This window comes from Oryctolagus cuniculus, chromosome 5, assembly GCF_051225735.1.
Source record: "Oryctolagus cuniculus isolate XC-2025 breed Fujian yellow rabbit chromosome 5, ASM5122573v1, whole genome shotgun sequence".
NCBI classification, from domain to species: Eukaryota; Metazoa; Chordata; class Mammalia; order Lagomorpha; family Leporidae; genus Oryctolagus; species Oryctolagus cuniculus.
Genome location: NC_142871.1, coordinates 107068105 through 107086877, shown reverse-complemented (window position 1 = coordinate 107086877; position 18773 = coordinate 107068105). Strand labels below are relative to the sequence as shown.

Genomic DNA, 18773 nt, shown 5'->3' with positions numbered 1-18773 from the left:
TGGTCTTAGGGATCTGGGCCACACCCGAGAGCTATTTACCCAATACAAAGCCCTTCAACAGGAAGTGAGGAGGTAGAGGAAATGTGCCTGGGGCCACTGCCACTTGCCAGCTGTCAAATCATGTGTGGGTCTCAGTGTGCTGAGCACCAGACCAGCATCCTTTTTTTAATTTATTTATTTTTTGACAGGCAGAGTTAGACAGTGAGAGAGAGAGAGACAGAGAGAAAGGTCTTCCTTCCGTTGGTTTACCCCCCAAATGGCTGCTAAGGCCAGTGTGCTGCGTCAATCCGAAGCCAGGAGCCAGGTGCTTTTCCTGGTCTCCATGCGGGTGCAGGGCCCAAGCACTTGGACCATCCTCCACTGCACTCCCCGGCCCAGGGTGCCAGCACCACAGGAGGAGGATTAGCCTAGTGAGCTGAAGTGCCAGCCCAGCATCTTTCTTTCTTTTTTTTTTTTTTAAGAAAGTTTTTATTTTTTTTTAACTTTTATTTAATGAATATAATTTTCCAAAGTACAGCTTATGGATCAGTTTGCACCCACACAGAAACACAAAATGTAAAATACTGTTTGAGTACTAGTTATAGCATTAAATCATGTATAGCACATTAAGGACATAGATCCTACATGAGGAGTAAGTGCACAGTGACTACTGTTGTTGGCTTAACAATTTGACACTTTTGTTTATGGCATCAGTAATCACCCTAGGCTCTTCTCATGAGTTGCCAAAGCTGTGGAGGCCTTTGGAGTTCGCAGACTCTTATCATATTTAGACAAGGTGATAGTCAAAGTGGAAGTTCTCTCCTCCCTTCAAAGAAAGGTACCTCCTTCTTTACTGACCTGTTCTTTCCACTGGGATCTCACTCCCAGAGATCTTTCATTTAGGTCATCTCCTTTTTTTTGCCACAGTGTCTTGGCTTTCCATGCCTGAAATACTCTCATGGGCTTTTCAGCCAGATCTGAATGCCTTAAGGGCTGATTCTGAGGCCAGAGTGCTGTTTAGGACATCTGCCATTCTATGAGTTTGCTGCGTATCCTGCTTCCCATGTTGGATAGTTCTCTCCTTTTTAATTCTTTCAGTTAGTATTAGCATATACTAGTCTTGTTTATGTGATCCCTTTAACTCTTAGTCCTATCATTATGATCAGTTGTGAACAGAAATTGATCACTCGGACTAGTGAGATGGCATTGATACATGCCACCTTGATGGGATTGAATTGGAATCCCCTGGCATGTTTCTAAATCTACCATTTGGGGCACATTAGATTAAGCATGTCCCAAATTGTACATCTCCCTCTCTTATTCCCACTCTTACATTTAACAGGGATCACTTTTCAGTTAAGTTTCAACACTTAAGAATAATTGTGTGTTAATCTCAGAGTTCAACCAATAGTATTAAGTAGAACACACAAAAAATACTAAAAGGGATAAAGGTACAGGATCACCCACAGGATATTATTTAAAAAAAAAAAACATGCCAGTGAGGATGCAGAGAAAAGCGAACTCTCATATGCTGTTGAATAAAGGTTAAATTAGTGGGACCAGCACTGTGGTGTAGCAGGTGAAGTTGCCACCTTATACACTGGCATCCCATGTGAGCACCAGTTCATGTCCCAGCTGCTCCACTCCTGATCCAGCATCCTGCATGGCCTAGGAAAAACAGTGGAAGATGGCCCAAGTGTTTGGGCTCTGCCACCAACTTGGGAGACCAGGAGGGAGCTCCTGGCTTTGGCCTGGTCCAGCCCTAGCTATTGTAGCTATCTGTGAAGTGAACCAGTGGATTTAAGATTTATCTCTTGCTCTTGCTCTTGCTCTTTCACTCTCTCTCTCTCTCTCTCTCTCTTTATCTCCTACTTTCAAATAAGTAAATAAATAAATCTTTTTTTAAAAGAAAAGTTAGTGCAATCATTATAAAAAACAATATGAAATTTCTTCAAAACACTATACAGAAAACTGTCATGTGATCTAGCATCACACTACAGGATATAATACCTAAAGGTAAATAAATCACTATGTCAGAGACATCTTCACTTGCATGTTTACTGCAGCACTATCCACAATAGCCAAGGAAAAAATGCACCCAAATGCCCATTGTTAACTGGATGAATAATGAAAATATTATATAGAATATGCATTATATATTGTATATTTATATGTTACCTCCAATGGTGGAACTAGAAATGTGCCAGGGGATTTCAACTCAGTCTTATCAAGGAGACATGTACCAATGTCATTGCACTTGGTAAAGTGATATGTACACAACCAATCAAAAAAGATAGGGTAAGTGTCGAAGAGATTTTACAAACAAGACCAGTGTAAGCAAATAATGAAGGATAGAATTAAAAGGGAGAATGATCCTGTGGGGGAAGCAGGACACACAGCAGACTCATAGAATGGCAAAGGCCCTAAACAGCACTCCTGCCTCAGAACCAACACTTGGGGCATTCGGATCTGGCTAAAAGGCCCATGAGAGTCTCACGGGCATGGAAAGCCACGACACGGTGGCAAAAACAATCTAAATGAAAGATCCTGGTGAACAAGACCCCAGCAGAAGGAACAGGCCATCAAGGAGGGAGGCGCCTTTCTCCGAAGGGAGGAAGGAACTTCCACTGTGATAAGGCCTTGACTAAACAAGTTCAGAGTTGGTGAACTCAAGGGGCTTCCATAGCCTAGACAGCTCATGGCAAGAGCCTCGGGTGATTGCTGATGTCATAAATAAGAGTGCCAATTGTTAAATCAACAATGGGAGTCACTGGGTATAGGCTCCCCACGTAGGATCTCTGTCCTTAATGTGTTTTACTATGAAACTTAAAAACAACACTACTAGTCAAACAATACCCTATACCTTGTGCGGTTGTGTGAGGGCAGCCTGTTGAAATCCTTGCTTAGTATATACTAAGTTGATCTTCTGTATGTGAAGGTAATTGAAAATGAAACTCAATGAAGGGCAGGATGGAAGAGGGAGTGGGAGAGGGGAGGGCCACGGGAGGGAGGGAGGTTGTGGGGGGAGCCACAACAATACAAAAGTTGCACTTTGCAAAGTCACATTTATTAAATAATAAAAAGAAAAAAAATAAAAAAATTAAAAATACTATGTATAATACTATACATAATAAGTTATACAGACATAATACTCAGCCATAAAAAAAGAATGAAATTCTGCCATTTATAGGAACATGGAAGGAAAACTGGAGAACATTATTTTACGTGAAGTCAGTCAGGCACAGAGAGACGCTGCATGTTCTTACGTTTATGTAGAAACTGGAAGTTGACATCATAGAAACAGAACAGAATGCTGGCTGCCAGGGCCTAGAAGGATATAGGAGGGACTGTGCAAAGTAGAGCATGAGTGCAATTGTCTAGGAGGAATAACTTGTGATGATCTACAGCACAGTAGGCTGACTGTCGGTGAGAACAATTGAATCTGTATTTCAGAAGAGCTAGTGGAGAAGATTTTGAAAATTCCCAGCACATAGAAATGACAACTATTTGAGTCATAGTTATGCCCAATGCCCTGATGTGATCATTATAAAATGTATACATGTACTGAAATGTCACATTGTGCCATATATATATATATATAATTAGTATGCTTTAATTAAAAATAAAAGTTGAAATAAGAGCATTTCTTCTACCACTGGTAAGTGGAGAACATGAGAAACATTGAAAAGTGTGAAAGATTTCTGAGCTTTATTTTCTCTACTTGGTGTAATGGGGCATAATAATGATATTTATTATAGGATATTATTATTTGGAGATTTAAATGTAAACAATGTATAAATTATAATGACCAGGTGCCCACTCATAAAGAGTACTTAAATAATTTTGTTGTTGTGCTGCTATTATTAGGGTTTAGTATATTCAATTGGTATTAAAATTATGAAGATAGATGTCTTACACATAAACTGATCATTCCTAACATATATTCTAATATTTCTTGCAAATATACAGTACTCATTTAAACAAAATGTTAAAATATTGTTAGCACTGTGTTAGTAAGTGAAGAATGTGAATTACTAAGAAACTGAATTTATATAAAGATTGATGTTATGCATTAGCATAACAAAAGAGGGATAGTCTTACATTCCTAACATTTGAATTGCTACCCACATTCACATAAAAATGTTAAAGTACACTGTCAAGAAGGGAAACTGTTACCTAGACATTACATTCAGTAGGATGATTAATGCAGCCCTAACAGTTATTTCTTCAAGTGAAGGTGCAGCTATAAAAGGTCTCCATAGGGGCCAGCGCTGTGGCTTAGCATGTAAAGCCGCTGCATACAGTGCTGGTATCCCATATGGGCGCCAGTTCAAGTCCTGGCTGCTCCACTTCCAATCCAGCTCTCTGCTATGGCCTGGGAAAGCAGTAGAGTATGGCCAAGTCCTTGTGTCCCTGCACCCTTGTGGAAGACAAGAAAAAAGCTCCTGGTTCCTGGCTTCGGATCTGCACAGCTCTGGCCTTTGTAGCCAATTGGGGAGTGAACCAGTGGATGGAAGACCTCTCTCTCTCTCTCTCTCTCTCTCTCTCTCTCTCTCTCTCTTCCTCTCCTTCTCTCTCTGTGTAACTCTGACTTTCAAATAAATAAATATTTTTTTTAAAAGGGACTAGATAAAAAGTTTGTAGAGTTAAAAATAAATAAAAATACATTGGGATGAATACTAGAAATGGAGCTGCATATGGAATTAGAAGAAGGAGGAAACCAGTAGACAACTTGTTGAGCATATCACAGTCAGCCCTCGCCTCCCACCTACTCTTATATCATTGTAATTTATTAGAAGTCTAGCTAATTCAGTGCTCACTTCGGCAGCACATATACTAAAAATTGGAACGATACAGAGAAGATTAGCACGGCCCCTGCACAAGGATGACACGCAAATTCGTGAAGCGTTCCATATTAAAAAAAAAAAAAAGTTTAGCTAATTCAGAAAGCCGTTAGCTACAAACCTCAAAAATCCAGAATATTCTCTCATTATTTGTGAGTCCATAACAGTTACAAAGAAAATTATCATTAACTGAAAAACAAATGCTATGGAAAATAAAACTGCTTTTTCTATATTTTGAGCCACAGAGTTTAGTTTTAAAAATTTTTGCATTATATTTAGACCCAAAAAGACAAGTACCTTTTCTCTGATTTGTGGTAGCTAACATATAAAATACAAAAAATTAATATATGTGAATGAAACTGACATTTTGGTATTTGCTTATTGATTATAATTCTTGTCTACAATTCTGCAGAAAAATGGTCTTTCTACTTTTTATTTGTTGAGTTGTTATTTAGTGGAGGCTTAAGCCTGTTATTAAAAATTAACTTAAAATTATGCTATCGAGAAACTTGAAAGAAAAACAGAAAGGAAGGAAGGAGGAGAGAAAGAGAGAAGGAATTATCATTATATTCCTAGAATTGTATCTGTGAACCACATGAAATCTGTTCTCTTCATATTAAAGAATAATAAAAATCTTGCTCAAAATAGAAATTATGCATATATAAAAATCATTCTATATCTTTCAAAATATTCTATATTTTTTAAAGATTTATTTTTATTTATTTGAAAGAGTTACAGAGAGAGATAGAGACAGAGAGAGAGGTCTTCCATCCACTGGTTCAATCCCTAGACGGCCAAAACGGCCGGAACTGCGCCTATCTGAAGCCAGGAGCCAGGAGCTTCTTCCAGGTCTCCCACGTGAGTGCAAGGGCCCAAGGACTTATGCCATCTTCCACTGCTTTCCCAGGCCATAGCAGAGAGCTGGATTAGAAGTGGAGAAGCTGGGACTAGAACTGGCTCCCATATGGGATGCTGAAGCCGCAGGCCAGAGCTTTAAACCGCTCGCCACAGCACCAGCCCCAATATTCTATAATTTTACTCTTAAAATTAAATGATACTTGCATCTTAGACTCTATATTTCATTAAATTTTCCACAGCATATTAGCCCTAAATAAAACATAATCGGATCTTAATATAAGATTCAGTGATAGATGAGCACTGACTGAATTATGCTGCTTTATGCATTAATCTCTTCTATATAAAGATGAAATGAAAATGATTCTAGATATTCATTACATATCTTGTCTAAATTTACAATTCCAGATTACTGACTAAGTGGTGAATTATTTGTACATAACCAAACATTGTACTGCCAGTTTCCAGGTACTTTGAAGTTAATCATGAGATACAGGGATGTGTCTAATTATTCCTCAGAAAACAAATCCCAGAACTGGAAGGGCCTTACAAAGAAGCATGTACTAATATGGAGATGAAATACAATTTAAACTTTTTTTCTAAATGAATTTTGTGCAGTTCTAGCATACATAATCACTTTGAAAAAATGTATTTATGTTTTGCAGACCTACACTTTCTCTTGAAAGACAATATGCTAACATCACAAAAGGAGAGATATTTATAACTTTTACAAATCATACTTTAAGAGGAGCAATTACCTTCTAAAAATTTAGAAAATATTATTCTTAACAAACTTTGTCTGAAATTGTGTGGGTAAGCTAGTATTACTATTATGAGCTTTTGAATAATATGCTTTAAACTATTTGAGCAATTTTTACACATCAGGCCATATTTCCAAATTACTTGAAATTCACTAGGGTATAAAACGAAATCATAAAGCATATCAATAAAATATAAACAGCATTATTTATATAAAAATGGATTTTAGTTTTAAGGAAGATCTACAGATTGGACATCTACATGGGATCAAGGAAAACACTAAGCAACTTATCTTACTGTACTGGAGAGCAATCATTGCATTTCATATTTCATTTATATATCCTTCAATTAAATCATTGCTATTCTCACTAAAGTTTAGGTTGGCTCTTTTATCTATTGTGTTTCCTAAAATTCTCTCTTTCTTAAGTTTAATTTTTTTAACTAATGTAGTTATATATAGTATTTCCTCAATAATATGCCTAAAAATCAAAATACTTTCCATGGGTTCAGACTCTAAGTTCTCCAGATTAGCTTTCGACAAGTAATGGCTTAAGTTTAATGAAATAAAATAATTCACCCTTTTAGCTAATCTACATTCATGAAACAATATAATTAAATTAACATCATGCTCCTTAGAAATATGTTGTGGGATTGGAAGAAGTAATTGTGATGCCATGATCCATGATACTTGGTAGAATGCGTAAGCCTTTCAAACTACAGAAGAAGAGGGAGCCTCGGTTTAATAATGTAAAAGAGAACAAAGGAATTGTCCTGTAATACACTGTCAAAACAAGTCTACAATAATGTTTCTAACTGAACTTCATCTTCCACAACCTTCTCATACCCTTTCAACCTGAATGAACTTTTGTAAAATCATTAACAAATAGAATGTAGAGAGGGTGACAAACTGTGACTTCTAAAGATACGTCATAAAAGTTGATATGCTAACTCTCTATGGACGTTTTTGGTGGATAACTGGTATCCTGTTATGAGAAAGTCAATGCCATACAGAAAGACCACATATAAATAAATCTGCCAATCATACACCAGCTAACAGCTCAGGCAGTAACTAGCATCAACTGCTAGACATTGTATTAAGCAGATTCAAAGGATTCTAACACTCAGCCTTTGAGACATCCCTAAAACATGATCATACAAAAATCAAAACAAAATTTGTGATTCATAAGCAAAACGGTTCAGTTTTTAAGCCACTAAGTTTATCATTGGTTTATTTCACAGCATCTGATGTAATTGCAAAAAATTAAAAGGGAAAATAAAAGAAAGGAAGAGAGAGAGAGAGAGAGAGAGAGGAAGAGAAGATAGTATTGTATTCTTGGAGTTATATCTATGAAATTCATGGAATTTGTTCTCTAAATATTAACAAGTTTAAAATATAATAATCACAAAAAAAGGCCTATGAAGTAGCTGAAGATGTGGGGCACAAGAATCAAAATCGCTGAAGGAGTTTATAGACACAGAAGAAGAAAAATTAAAGAAGGGATGAAAACTACTGAGAACATCAAAAGCAATGAGAGACTTGCAATTTGGCCAAGGATGAGGAGGGTATTGATCAAAGACATAAGGTAAAATATGCTTGCAAGCGTGGTCTAAAAACCCAGAAGTTTAAGCTGTTGACAAAATTTGTATATTCGACTGATGTGTTTTAGCAATAGTCAACATAAATATTACTGAGAAAGTTACAGTGTCTATTTTGGAAAAAGTAATCACTAATGGTCTAATACACATTAGGCATTTAATTGTTATGTTATTTCTTTCCTCATAGCCTGGTAGTGAGTATTGAATGTCATCTTCATATAGAAACACTGTGAATATCAATCCACTAGACAAATTCAACTAGGAATCCTTTATTTTGGTTTAAAAAAACGAATAGCAGAACAGATAAAAGAGCTACTTATCTTCAGTTAGTCTCACTTAGTCAACAGCAGTCATAATTAAATCTCTCTGTCATTGGTGTTCTTTATATGTATCCCAGTAGGAAATGAATTTATTCATTAAAGATATTTCAAAATGCTAAAATAAACTGAAAAATTAAAATTTTAGGGCAAAATTATCAAAATATATTTATGTTAAGATAATTCGGTAGGACAAAGACATTTACTTGAAAGCAATTTAATGTTTAATTGATGATAAGTGGCCTATAATGAATTTCCTATGAACAAATACAGAAAATGATAAGGTGATATTTTCAAGTTGATATCTGAGATTTGATAAGGAATTTAGTGGTTTTTAATAATGTGAGAGAAAGTTATATAACATGTGTTGTTGTACCTTGCTTAAAATATATACCTCTGTACTTCTGTCCTGCTTATACAGACTCATGAGCACGTGCAATTCTCTCAGTTATCTCTTCATGGAATAACAATTCATGCAAGAGTTGTTTGTAAATCAAAAATGCAATAAATAAATAGTATTATGCAACTGATTGCATGATTTTGGTAAATAAAGGTACTGCTTACTCTGTAGTTTTTATCATGTCAAATTAAATTATTCTTTAGACAACTATATTGCCTATTAAGTACAATGAATTAAGGAACAATTTTGTTGGGGGTAGGATATCAGGATTGCTATTTTAAATGAACAGTTGCTTGCTAGCAATCTGGCACTATGGGGTTAGAGAAACTTCAGTTTCTTTCATCCCTGCCCCTGAAGAGAAACCAGAGACCTTATATACTAGATGATGAACGTACCTACTACAATGTATGATATTTGATTTTGAAAATAAAATAAATTCTGTGAAGAGTACTCCTTCAAAGGTATGAGCTCAATTACATACTGTTTTCAAAGTCGATTTGCCATAGACAAACATATACAGATAGAATAAAATCTAATGTGAATGATAAACAAAACAATGTCTTTTCCAAAGTTACTCAGTTGATCTCTTATTATAACATACTTTCTAATTTAATTTACTATTTCAGATTGTTCTTAAAGTTGCTTTTAAGTTTGATGAAAACTTCCACTAAACTATTACAAAATATATATTTGGAATCAGAAAATGCTCAGGTATCACAGCTACTTCTAAAACTTCCTCTGATCCTATACAATATGAAGTTGATTGAGTTATTAAGGTAAGCTTGGCCCTGATGAAGCAGGTTGTAAAAGTATGGAATTTTTGATGAACTAATCAAATCAGCATGTTAAAGAAATCAAGTATAATTGTATCTATTGAAAAGGAAATGGTACTATACTACCTTAGTAATTCTTGCATTGTATTTTTATAGTCAGCATCTGAAACTATAATATCATCAATTATCAGCAGAAAAATCGAATAACAAAGTTACCTGTAAGATTAAGGTAAAACATTTTGTAAACTCAACTTTCTACATATTCCTTTTTAAGTTTTTGAACGAAATAAAAGTTGAAGCCATATGTTCAAAAATGTTCTTGCATCTGAAAAATAAGTTTATGGAATTTCCCCATAAAATGCATTTCACAGTCCCAAGGTAGAGTAATTAGAGTGATGCTTCTGTGTGGAATTCTTTAAATTGTCACACCTGTTTAGAATGAAACAAAGAATGAAAATATGCAGACTGCAACAGAATTCAAGGACTAACTAAAAGACTTACGCTTTACCAGCAGAAATTACTTAATATAAGAAAAGCATCAGTCATTTACAGGCAGTCGTCAACTGGTTTCTAAATCACTGCAACTGACAAATCAGAAGTGGAAAATTGTCACAATTCTATAAGCAGAATTACTTCAATGTATAGAACATCTGTCACTGATGATAACCAATTCAACATTCTACCAGAAGAAGCATTGGTGCATTCAATTTTACAAAGCTAAAAATGGTTATTGCACTTTTTTACTTTAAAAACAAAGAAAACAACCATGTAATTTTCACAGTTAATGTTAAAACTGAACACACTGTAAGTCAAAAATAAGCAGCATTCAAAGTTTCCATATGGCCATTTGTAGCAAAAATGTATAATTCATTTCAAAGAAATGATACATTTTTCTCAATATTTCATCTAATGTCCTAATAAAATGAATACAGAAACCTGTGATTCCTTTCTTTCTACATATGATAATAGAAGTTAATAATACTCAAATACAGTCCTGTGGCTCACGACCGAGACAAACATGTCTACACCTTCTCTTAAGTAGGTATGTCAGAAGAAAATCATAATACATTTACGTTCCTTTAAGATTAAGAAAATCCTCAATATCTCCTAATCGGGTCATTACCAAAAACATATTCAATAGCTTATAGGGGGTTATAAATTAAAACAGATCACAGGTTTTGTAGTCAGAGACTAGTAAATTGGTAGAAGAACTAAGGAAAAGAAAGGGACTTTGTTCTAGAGACGATATAAAATATGAGCAACAGTAGAGAGAACGTGAATGGGTTTGACTTGTTCAAAGCACAATCAATAGATCTATTTTATAAAAGATGATCAGTGTTTTAGGGAAATATTGAGAAATGTTTATAATGGTATTAAAAGCTGTTTACTTAATCACATGAATGCCAATAAAAACATACTGGATTTGAGTGATTAGCAACTTGAAGATAACAAACATTCAATGAGAAGATATTATATCAAGCAATAGCAAAAGTAACAAGAGGTAAAGTTAATTGCATGCTTACTATTGCTGTGAATGTCTGGCATTTTACCAAGTGCTTCCCATGGATTATTTCACTTAATCCCCAGAAAAACCCATGAGATGAATACTGATAATTCTCCAGTTATATAGATAAGGAAATTAAAATTTAAAGAATTTAAATAATATTTTAAAGTTCAAATAGTCCAAGAGTTGTAGAGATCAGCCAGGAACACAAGTCTAATTCCAGTGGCAATGTTATTAATCACATCTATCCTGTGTTTCTTATCTTATTCATTTCACAGAGCAGGAAAAGAAACCATGCTTTATGTCTTTCATATGGTAGATGAACTAATTAAATATAAAAGAATTAAATTTTACCTAGGATATCATAGAGTCTCTTAGCTAAACTTACATAATTCTCCATTCTTCTTTATACTTTATAACAAGAGCAAAGAGAAGTAATAATAATTTCTTGAAAAGCAAAGTGAATTTTAAGTAACTTGAAAAATTAAGTAGGAAATAATATGTAGAATTATTTTGGCAGAAATAATATATTTATTATAGCTACCCAAATCAATTTTCTCAATAGTTCGTTTTCTGGATATGACTCCAGTTAATGTATCCTCATTTACAGATGTGAATTTCATTTTTAGAGAATTACGATAATACGGTGAAGTCAGAACTACTTAAAAGAAACATAACTTTGTGCTTGTTTTAGTTAAATGTCCAAAACTACATATTTCTCCTTGAACACTGTTGTTTAGATTACTGAAGAGAAGCCGGTTGCAATAAAATCAATAAGTTGTGAAGATGTAAAAGATAAAAAGAGAAAGCTACATTGACATTTGCAATTCTTTTATTGGTGCTATTGCTTTTTGAACAGAAATCTCAAAGAAAACTGTAAAAGCTTTGTAAGAAAAGCAAACAAGCAAAAACCTATTCAGAGTTCTTGAAGAGCAACCAAACCAGGCAGAACTAGAAATTATGTGTAAATCCTAAACCCATCAACAGAAATAATCTAATCTGAATAACAGAAACGGGGAAAAATGTGGTTGAACAAAATGCCTACAAACTCAGTGACCATATGGGAAAAAAATGAGCTGAACAAAGTTACAATTCTAAAAGGAACATAGATTTTGGAAATAAAATCAATTTATTAATAATGGCCTCAATTTCCCAGAAGTGATAGAAAATATTACCTTATAAATCCAAGATGTCTAATAATCTCCAAATAGAAGTACAAAGTAAACCTCTGCTAGACAGAGTATTGTCAACATTCAAAATCATAATCACACTAAAAATTCAATAATATATGTATCCATTGAACAAACTTCTTTGAAAACCACAACTCAAAATCTCACATGAATCTGAATATTGCTATAATCTGTTAAACTAATTGATTTTTAACAAGTACATTCCAATAATTATATTATAGACAAGCGATCCACTGATGAATGACACCAAACATTTTTGCAAGAAAATATTTATGCAATCTTTTTTTAAAAAAATAAATTGCAGCATAGCAATTATAGTAAAAATTACTAGAAAACTATCAGCCATATATCACACATGAGTATGAATGAAAATGTGTAGGAAATATTAGCAACTAAATCCAGAAGCATATGAAATTTATAATGTATACTGTCCAGTTGAAATTTACCCCTGGATTGTAAGATTCAAACATGCAAAAACCTAGTAATATCACCTCAATAGGTACAGGAAAGGCATTTGACCACATTTGACAACCAATTCTGTTTAAAATTCATGAAGAAAATGTGGTTAGAGAAAGACTCTACACTTTATGAGAAAACCTATAGTTAATTTTATACTGGTGAAATATTTAATGATTTTATCCTAAGAAAAAAGGGAAAAATATACTCTTTGTTATAAAATTATATTGCTAGTACAATAATCAAATAAAAACATAGGGATAATTTAAGATGGAAATTTTAAATCTTTCATTTACAGAATGCAAAAAATTGGATAGAAAATCATAAGGAACCTAGGAAGATGATAAGAACTAATAAATGTATTTAGTACAGTCTCAGGATACAAGATAGTATAAACATCAATTATGTTTCCATGTATATGAGCAAATTATTAGAAATTAATTTCAAACAATTGCACTTTCTGTGGATCAAAATATAAAATACTTAAATATATACTTAATAAAATATGTGTAATTATCTTACAATTCCTTTACAATACCCTGAAAGTTATTGAAGATCACTATAAAATTATCAAAATTCTCAGTTATTGGGAACCTAGCATGTTCACTATTAGAAAACTGAGTGATCTCTGTCCAAAAATTGAACTATAGATTCAAAACAGTATGAATTAATCCCCTATCAGGGGTTTTTCAGGTAAATTGAAAGGTGATCCTAAAGTTCATGTAGAAAACCAAAAGAATAATTGCAACAATGTTGATAAAGATAAAAGTTGGAGGATTAAGATTACTCTACAGTAATAAAGAGGTTACAATGGGCTAAAAGAAAGATAAATGGATCAATGAGAGAGAATGGAGTTTACAGAAATAGAGGAACACATGTACATGTTACTTTGTTTTTCACTAAGACAACAGCATTTATTGGTAAAAGACTTTTACCCATGATGCGGAAACACCTGAATTTTATGTGTGCCAAAAAAACCCACTTAATATGAAACACGAATATTAACTCTGCATGGAATATCATACTAAAAAGTAGGGCTGCCAGCATGAACTTTCTAGAAAAATACATAGTTGTATATTTTTAAAAATCTGTTTCAAGAATTTTATCAAGTAACAATAAAATAGACACCAATTTTTCAAAAAGATTTCAATGAGGTGTACTGTTTTAAGAGAAAGCAATGAAATTATTCCTCCACAAGACATAGAAGATATTTAGGAAATTCGATGATAGCTGTTCAAAGTTTTGGAAAGATTTTAAATATTATAAACTTCCTTTACAAAAGAGGGACTTAGGACATCCCTTTTGAGGAGCCTGATGTATTATGTGGATACATTTTTGCACTATTAATGGAAGTAAATCAAGAAAGTCTTCAATTTGCAGCAAAAATTCAAAGGAATCAGAAGTAGAGATCAATTATTTTATATGGATTATCTAGAAAATTGCAAGCAAAAATTCTGAATTGAGTAAATTTGGGGTCCATGAAATATACATACAAAAACAAATTTGAGAATGCTACCCATCCAATAGACAGTTTTAAGAATGATGGGAACCTCAACATGTATTCAGTGAAAAACTTTTAAATCACAATGGCATAATTAAGAAAGATCGCAAGTAAAGTCATTAATAATTTAAAATTTAGTAATAGTAAATGCCACTTTGAAATTAATTATAGTTAATTTTATGAGAAACTAAAATAGGAAACCATATGTTAAAAAAGTATGGTGGGATTGTTAGGAAAATGGCTCAGTCTTATCTATAGCGTGATCTAACCCCTGCCTCCATTGCTGAAAGCCAGGTGGCCACATGGCCCAACCTCCTGTGTCAAGCTCCACCCCCATCCTAATGGGATTAGCTGTTCCTGCTTCCCTACCCGCCCTCAGGCAAAGTTTTTAAGGACCTGTTCCTGAACACATGGAGCTCCTGGCTCCTCCTCTCTCCTCTCTCTTCTTGTCTATCCTCTCTTGGCTCCTCTCTCTCCTTTCTCTCTCCTTTTTCTCTCTTTCTCCTTCCTTGCCCCTTCCCTTGGGTCTGCTGGGTTTTCTCCAATAAAATCTTTTCCTTTCTTCAGTGTATGGTGTGTTTTGTGGAAGCCTTATAGGGATATTTCTCAGCCATAAAAAAGAACAAAATCCTGACATTTGCATCAAAATCGATGCAAATGGATATTATTGTGTTAGGTGAAATAAGCCATATCCAAAAAGAAAAATGTCATTCTTTCTATTACTTGTTGTGGTTAATATGTAGAAGATAAAAATTGTGTGAACGTTAGATCATTTGGTATATAGTTATAAATGTTGCTTCATTGAATCTTACCATGTAAATGACGACATATCTTTGATTTACGCATTAAAATGAAGAAAGAAATGGGGGAGGAGGTGAAGACTCTTGGGACATAGCAATGTTTTGTTCTTAATTTGGGTATTTATTGTGAGGGTGGTGAGATGACAAAAAACCCTTGATCTGTTCACTTTTGTGCATTTCTTGATATGTATATTGCTTATTAACAAAGTGTTAGAAAAGAATATTTGCTGATATTTTTCAATAAAGTAATAAAAATAGAGCTCATTTTAAAAAATGCAATATAAATAAATTAAAACTACCCCAATCAATCTTAAAATAAGTTTTATAAATTATACACAATACATATATACATAAACACACAAACACACAGAGACAGACAATACACAAAATTCTTTCTAGAATTTCAATTCCAACCTTTAATTGCTTTCTTTTTGACATTCTAGCACAAACCACACAAAAGGGAAAGGCAGTAAGTTGATTCTATGAAAACGTAATAGAAGTATATTTGGTACATTATGCGAAATAAATGTGGCTACACAGCTTGTATTCATTTTGTAATGCTGAGTTCCCAATATATTTTTTAAATTGTCTTCTAAGATGATGAGGTATAGTTACAATTGATTTCATCACAAACAAATTTATTTAAAAATAATATTTATTAGAACTATTTTGTGTCAGCCCATTGAATAACACTGATACAAGTCAATAAATATTTCCAGTATTATGGTTATAACTGCTTTTATCTGCCACTTTTGCTTAAAAATGTCATTGGAAAATAAATTATACAGTCATCATATGTATATAGGCTATTATAAGATATTGTAAAATATCTTTCTATTAATAGCCTATCCCAAAAATATTAAAGACTTTAAAGAAAATAGAATTTTAAAAATATTTACTTGAAAATAGTTCTTGCTGTCTGCTTTATGACTATTAAAACTTCAAACTATGTAAAAGTAATCAGTGAAGTATGCAATTTTTTAAATTTCTTGCAACTCTGTCAGGTGGGAGAGATCTGGAAGAGAAACACTCAGAAAATCTCCTGTTCTGTGGAATTTGATAGAAAAAGATGTTCTTTCACAGCTATAAAAGAAAGCTTTAGGTATCTAATTGTGGCTGGAGATACCATTGCCTAAAGACATTTTGAAGAGGGAGAAACAGATTGAGAGTGAACTACGTTTCCAGGAAAATTGGAAACTGAGAAAGTTTAGATAAGATGGGAATGGTTTAAAGAAACTTTTCACTGGTGAAACATTTAACCAATATGTAAGATAACTGTTGATTTAAGCAATTATTTCATTTCAGTATATTAAACTAAATTGAAATGGAATAAAAACATTTACTGTTCATAAAAGGAAACTGTTTTTAGTGACATGTTACTTAAGAAATAAAGGTAGACAAAATTATGTAAATTTTGTGTAAGATATGTACAGATTTCTAAAAATATTTGAGTACTTAAGAAAAATATATTATTGTGGCTGGCGCCACGGTTCAATAGGCTAATCCTCCACATTGCGGCGCCGGCACACCGGGTTCTAGTCCCTGTCAGGGTGCCGGATTCTGTCCCGGTTGCCCCTCTTCCAGGCCAGCTCTCTGCTGTGGCCCGGGAGTACAGTGGAGGATGGCCCAAGTGCTTGGGCCCTGCACCCCATGGGAGACCAGGAAAAGCACCTGGCTCCTGCCTTCGGATCAGCGCAGTGCGCCAGCCGCAGCACGTTGGCCGCTGTGGCCATTGGAGGGTGAACCAACAGCAAAGGAAGACCTTTCTCTCTGTCTCTCTCTCTCTCACTGTCCACTCTGCCTGTCTATATATATATATATATATATATTATTGTAAAAATATGTGAACAAGTGTTGAAATGAATTTTATGGAATATCTGGCAGTATAATAATTTAATTACACTAACGAAATTCAAATATTAAACCTACCCATTAAGAAGATCATGGTATATAATCTCTAAAATTATATTTTAATTAATAAATAAAGCATTTCAAATTTACTTTAAGATGAATAAGAGAAAATTAAAATTATTACATGCATATTTTACCTGAAAACTCTTCATCACATTCACAAATGAAACTATTTGCAATAATATTGCTACAGTTCCCATGGAAACAGATATGTGCTTGACATCGGCCAATTATTTCTGAACAATTTCTCCCTATGAAAATAAAATAAAATCAATGTTTCCACAAGATAAAAATGCATTTGCATTGCATTTAAACAATTAATGATGTCAATTCCCCCAATATATTAACAATGAATAATGAACAAAATTTGTTCCTGGTCTCCCATGGGGTGCAGGGCCCCAGTACTTGGGCCATCCTCCACTGTACTCCCGGGCCACAGCAGAGAGCTGGCCTGGAAGAGGGGCAACCGGTACAGAATCCGGCGCCCCGACCGGGACTAGAACCCTGTGTGCCAGTGCCGCAAGGTGGAGGATTAGCCTAGTGAGCCGCGGCACCGGCCAAATTTGTGAGTTTTTTAAAAGATAAACTTACCTGTAAATGGTGGGTTACAGATACATTCATATCCATGCTTATTCCATTCTCCTCTTCTACTAATGCAACTGCCGTTATTTTTACATGGCTTATAATAACATACATCAAGTTCTTCACAGTATTTTCCAGAATATGGAGTTTGACATTGACAGCTGTATGACTTGTTCCAAATATTACTAAGGCATTTACCATGTCCAGAACAGAATTCTACACCTAGGGTTTCCTGGCAAAACTGCTGTTTCACTGTTACATTTAGTCGAAGTCCCAGTTGACACAGTGATGGACCACTTGTCACTACTGAGATAAAATAATGTGTTCCAACATCCAGCCACTGAGAATTAACTGTTTGCATGCCTTTCAGCTTGTAATCGAAAAGTAGTTGATCTTCAATCATGGTGTTTTGCAGACAATCAATGAATAGTGCTTCAGAAGCATTCATCAAATTTAATTCTAGAGATTGAAGAGATGATTCTGTAGAAATTACTAGGATGTCCCCAAACTGAATTTGCAAAGGACAAATCTGGGGAATGACTTGAAAGTCTAATGTATTCATTTTAACGTTTGTATCCAAAGCCCAACATTCTCTGTAGAAGTCCACACAGATATTTTCTGTTAGTGTCCAATTCACCACATACAATGAGGGTTGTGGGTGCCATTCTTGCACTAATAGCTGCTTGCATGTTGTTTTTCCATTTACAAAAGAGGTGTAGAGAACCACTAGACTCAGAACTGAGATTGATCTGTTGGTCATGTTGGACCAATTTTCCTTTATAGTCTATCACAAGAATGTCTTAAAGAGTTGCTTCAAAATGGTCTTTGAGTATTACTGGAAATTTCCAAGCAGAGCTGTTGTTCAGAGATTCCTGGGAGATGGCTTTTTTTTTTCCCAATATGCAAGTAGCTGTGATGAAAGTGGAATTTTATCTTGAGTATTTTAAATACTCCTTTGAATAGAAAAATAGACAGTGTTAGTAAACTTTTTACTGAACTACTCAATGAAATAGAAAACATTTAATTCTTTTCTTATACCAAACTAGAGTAAACACTCTAAGGAGAGTGTGACCAGAATCTGGGGACTTACATTGGTAAACAAATACAGGAAAACATGGCATAGATCTGTTGATCTGTTTCAGCTTTGCAAACTCATCCCCTTATGAAAAGCTTTGGCTTCAAGACACTATAAGCCAACAACTTACTGCAGTCTCTTGAGGGCTCTCTTTACACCATCAATCTATCTGAAGCAGCAACAGCCACAATTTCTATTTTCTGAGCTTTCGATTTTGTTTAGGTAAGTGTG

General features: G+C 34.2%; 1 protein-coding gene and 1 non-coding gene across 2 annotated transcripts in view; one reads left to right on the top strand and one right to left on the bottom strand.

Annotated features, from left to right (window-relative positions):
• Positions 1-18227, bottom strand: part of EYS (EGF-like photoreceptor maintenance factor) — a 1804868-nt gene extending 1786641 nt beyond the window's left edge. Inside the window, 2 exon segments of the mRNA XM_089333540.1 lie at positions 17023-17132; positions 17473-18227. Coding sequence (XP_089189666.1) covers positions 17023-17132; positions 17473-18227 — 865 coding nt within the window.
• LOC138849903 (U6 spliceosomal RNA) lies at positions 4792-4899 on the top strand. The gene has a single exon (XR_011389090.1). It is a non-coding gene; the product is annotated as a U6 spliceosomal RNA (small nuclear RNA).
• Positions 18228-18773: the final 546 nt, after the last annotated feature.